Consider the following 4,020-nt stretch of genomic DNA (forward strand, 5'->3'; position numbering starts at 1 on the left):
AAAAAGTAATGATTCTTGCACATCCAATAATATGTGAACACACATTGAACCGTTTTGGAAAGATTAGTAAAAAGGAGCATTTTGTTGAATGTGAAAAAAGGCAGAGGCAGCCGAAAACGCAACAACACCATTTGGGAAGCGATAAAAACACTGCCCTGTGAAATTACGTAACTACCCTCCATGTTAACAAATTGGGGCCTAGGGCAAAACATTAGCTCATTCTTTTCTCCTCCCCGCTACTGTGCTTTCCTCCTCTTGCCACTACCCTACTCTACAACTCCCTCCAACAACGCACGACATAGCCGTCGCTGGCCGACGTTGCCTCCAAAATTATCGTCCATGTACTCGCCGTCACCGGATCTATAGGATTAGGTAAGCCTAGAAACCTTCTTTCGTTATTGTCTATTCACAAGTATGTGCTCAACAATTTGCATGGAAAATTCGTTAAAAAAACAAGGGATCAGCCATGGCTATAACACTTGTATGCTGTAATATTGCTCCATATTTGCTTCCACTTGTTAGATCCTGTCCTCTGTGATGTCGTATTTCCGATGTTTGGGCGTCGATATTCTGTGAACATAGCAAATGACACCATGTCTGTTTTGCTACAGAGTTCGCTCGGCGCTGCTACTGTCGGCTTTGTATCGACCACTGTACAAATAATTTTAACAAAAAAGAGGTTGTACAAAGGCTGGATGCTTCTGTTCAAAAAATCCTTCTTTATCATTTTTTTTCAAAAAAAATGACAAAATCAAGACTTGTCATATAATTTTCTACTGGTTTCATATACAATTTATCTGTTTATAATGTATATTGTCCATTGGTTACTACGCAAATATGTGCGACTACAAATTTTTTTATGTACGATTTTCATGTCCTTCTGGTTAAAAACAATCACACAATAATTGACGCATATAGAATTTGCAACATTGAATTTTATAACTGAATATTTGAAGAGAGCAAAATAATTTGGCTAGAAACTCCCGTGCGACGATATATATATATATATATAAATCTATATAAACATAGGAAACGAGGGTGGCAAAATTAGAGTTACCAACAAAATAGGGGAATATTTTTTAACAAAGACATTTTGCAACAGTGAAACATTGATCAACCAATGGGCCTCAGACAAAAAGCTTTGCAGATTGAAATGAAGCTGACTGATACAGTAACTATGTAGAAGATACATTCAGCCTCTTTTGTAGCTCAACATTAGGTTGACAAAAAGCCCCCAAAAAAAACACACCCTACTCATCAATTAATGAAGCCAAACACGAATCTAATTTGTTCAACCTATATTACATTTATGTCATTAAAAAAACATATATGTCCAATACATGAGATTCAGGGATTTGTATTGACATTGTTCATATAGTTTTCATTCTTTCACTCATACTCTTTCATTCTTCACACTACATCATATTAGTTCAATTTATAACATGTCCAAAAAAATAAAAGGATTATAGAGATGGCGTCCGCCATGTCAACTGTCACTTCATCATGGCCACTGAGGATATGTGCATGTGGCTTTGGACATTGCGTTGTCAAGATATCCAGATCTGCCAAAAACCCTGGTCGTGCGTGCTACATTTGCCCTAGTCGTACGGGTGCGTTTGTGTTGCCCTTCTCTTATGCAGCTAGTCATGTTGTTGTTCATTTGTCGTTTTGTCGCATAGCATGCATGCTAACTATCTATTTTACTTTTGTACGACAACGATGTGTTGTGTGGGTTGGTTGGTGTGACGAGTTTCGCAGCGACAAATTTACTACTGACCACCCACATAATGTTATTGATATGGGGTTATGGGCGGACATTGTTCGCATAGATCAAAGCCTACGTACGCTTAGGACTATTGTCGGTGTTTTGTGCGTCATTGTTTTGGTGTTGTTGTTTCGTATGTGATGCATTGTCATGGATGTTGTTACATCCATAGTTTCTTTTTGTATCACCTATCTATTTGTTGTCAGTTATGTGTGCGTCCTTTGTTACATAACATTTCCCCAACGTGTTATAGAAACCGTCTTTCTCTTTTGGCGTTTTGAACTATTACTTGTTGTATAACTTCAGCAATAGTCTATCAATTTCGATTTCACGTGTGGACATGAAAAAAATATGTACTCTACTTTCTTTTAAACTGATAATTCATTAAATTTACAAGCAGGATTGCATTTCTCCGAACTCCTTCTACACCAAGCGCACTGCTCATGGCAACGAACAGTTCATCACCCCGTACCCCTTCCAAGACTCGAGGTAAGGCTGTTACAAAAACCCAACAACAACCAGTCCACAAATGCCAATTCGATAGTGACAATACCAAGCTGTTTCTTCAACTCATCATTGCTGAAATGGAAGTTGGTAATCGACAGCCATGTGGATTGTTGATGACTGGGTATAAGAACGTTACGAACCAATTTTTGGACAAAACTAGACTGCTACATTTGGCCAAACAAATGAAAAACAAATTTGACAACTTGAAGAAAGATTGGGTAGCGTGGAAGAATTTGGAGAATGCTAGCCATGGCTTGACAGGGCTTAGGTACGACCATGAGACGGGTTTGTTCACTGCACCTAACCATTGGTGGGCCAAAATGCAAGCGGTATATAGTGCAACCATTTATTTTTCCCATTACTCTTGTACCAGTATTTGTGATTTGTGGCGCCATATGTTGTTTACGTTACTACTTTTACAAATTAAAGCACTTCTTTAATATACTAATGTTATCCAACGAGCTAATTGTGGCACATTTACAAATAATATTTGTAACGTTTTCATTAGTTGTTGTGAAATTTTTTATTTATTATATTTTCGGCACCGCACAACTTGTCATGTGTACACTTAATTCTATACTTACATTTATTGATTGGTTAATTATAACATTTAATCCGCTAAAGTAAAACGGTATAATTGGTTGGTGCACATTCTCAAATACGTAATTAAGTGTTATTTGCTTTTACTGTCATTGGTGCTACACTTTCAGGCCAATAAATACATTTCTACCTTTACTTACATATGTGTTTTCTTCTCTCTCAGATGAACAACCAATGTGCTAAGTTCAAGACCAAGCCTCTAAAGCACTTGGAGCTCATGGAGCGGGTGTACTCTGGCGCAGCTGCGAATGGGAAACATGCATGGACTCTAACTGAAGTCTGCAATGATGCTGCTGCCGTGACCAATGCCAACGAGGACAGCAGGATGGAACCTCTTAGTGTTGGCACACCACCACAACTAGGCCATGACACTCCGACGATACTCCCCTCTTCGACGATACTCCCCCGTAGTCTGCCGCGGATGGATCAGCCAATGCAAAACGTTGCAACCGGCCAGCGCTTGGTATTGTCACTAGTAGCATGGACAACCTCATAGCAGCAGTCAGTAAATAAAGCTAGGAGTTGAAAATTACGCAATATGTTGTCACTGGAAAAGGTGAAAACATTTCGGGGAACTGTCTTGTAAGGCTTATGAGCACGCTTGGATTAGAGCCCAGCGGTAAGTTGTTCTCATTCGTATGCGGCATAATGGATTCACCCAATAATCGGGACATCATCGTGGCCCTTGTAGACGTTCCCGAACGCCCCGGGAGGACGAGTCCCATTCTGTTCGTTTGGGTTCACTACAGTTTGGACTCTCGAATTGTCATGGATCTTAATCTGAACCAAAGAGTCCAAATCCGGCAAATCGTTTTGGAAAACAGATTTTTAGAAAAGAAGTGCCAAACATGGACTGCTTTGCCAGATATAGAGTCGCCACCTAAATATTTTATTTTGGGGGAATTTAGGAAACCCTGACTCGGTGCCAAAGGCCACGTGTTCGTCATCACCAAAGTTGCCTCGACTTGGGAACTTGGGTACGATTGGGGAAGGTCAGCTATGAACACCCCTGCTTGCCCGATCAAAGATCGGCCTCTACTAACCATGATATCTTGTTTTTAAAACATTATATGCTCTTATTCTAGTTATTAGCCTAGAATTACTATTTTATGCACACAGCAAACAAGTATAGACCGAATCGCCTAAAT

General features: G+C 39.6%; 1 protein-coding gene across 1 annotated transcript; it reads left to right on the forward strand.

Moving 5' to 3' along the window:
• Positions 1 to 237: 237 nt before the first annotated feature.
• LOC145796683 (L10-interacting MYB domain-containing protein-like) lies at positions 238 to 3,552 on the forward strand. Its single transcript, XM_082881852.1, has 3 exons — positions 238 to 372; positions 2,166 to 2,601; positions 3,036 to 3,552. The coding sequence occupies exons 2-3, from the start codon at positions 2,209 to 2,211 to the stop codon at positions 3,366 to 3,368; spliced, it is 726 nt and encodes a 241-aa protein (XP_082737978.1). The 5' UTR covers positions 238 to 372; positions 2,166 to 2,208; the 3' UTR covers positions 3,369 to 3,552.
• The last annotated feature ends 468 nt before the right edge of the window (positions 3,553 to 4,020 follow it).

This window comes from Camellia sinensis, chromosome 8, assembly GCF_055761805.1.
Source record: "Camellia sinensis isolate YWXY chromosome 8, ASM5576180v1, whole genome shotgun sequence".
In the NCBI taxonomy this organism is placed as follows: Eukaryota; Viridiplantae; Streptophyta; class Magnoliopsida; order Ericales; family Theaceae; genus Camellia; species Camellia sinensis.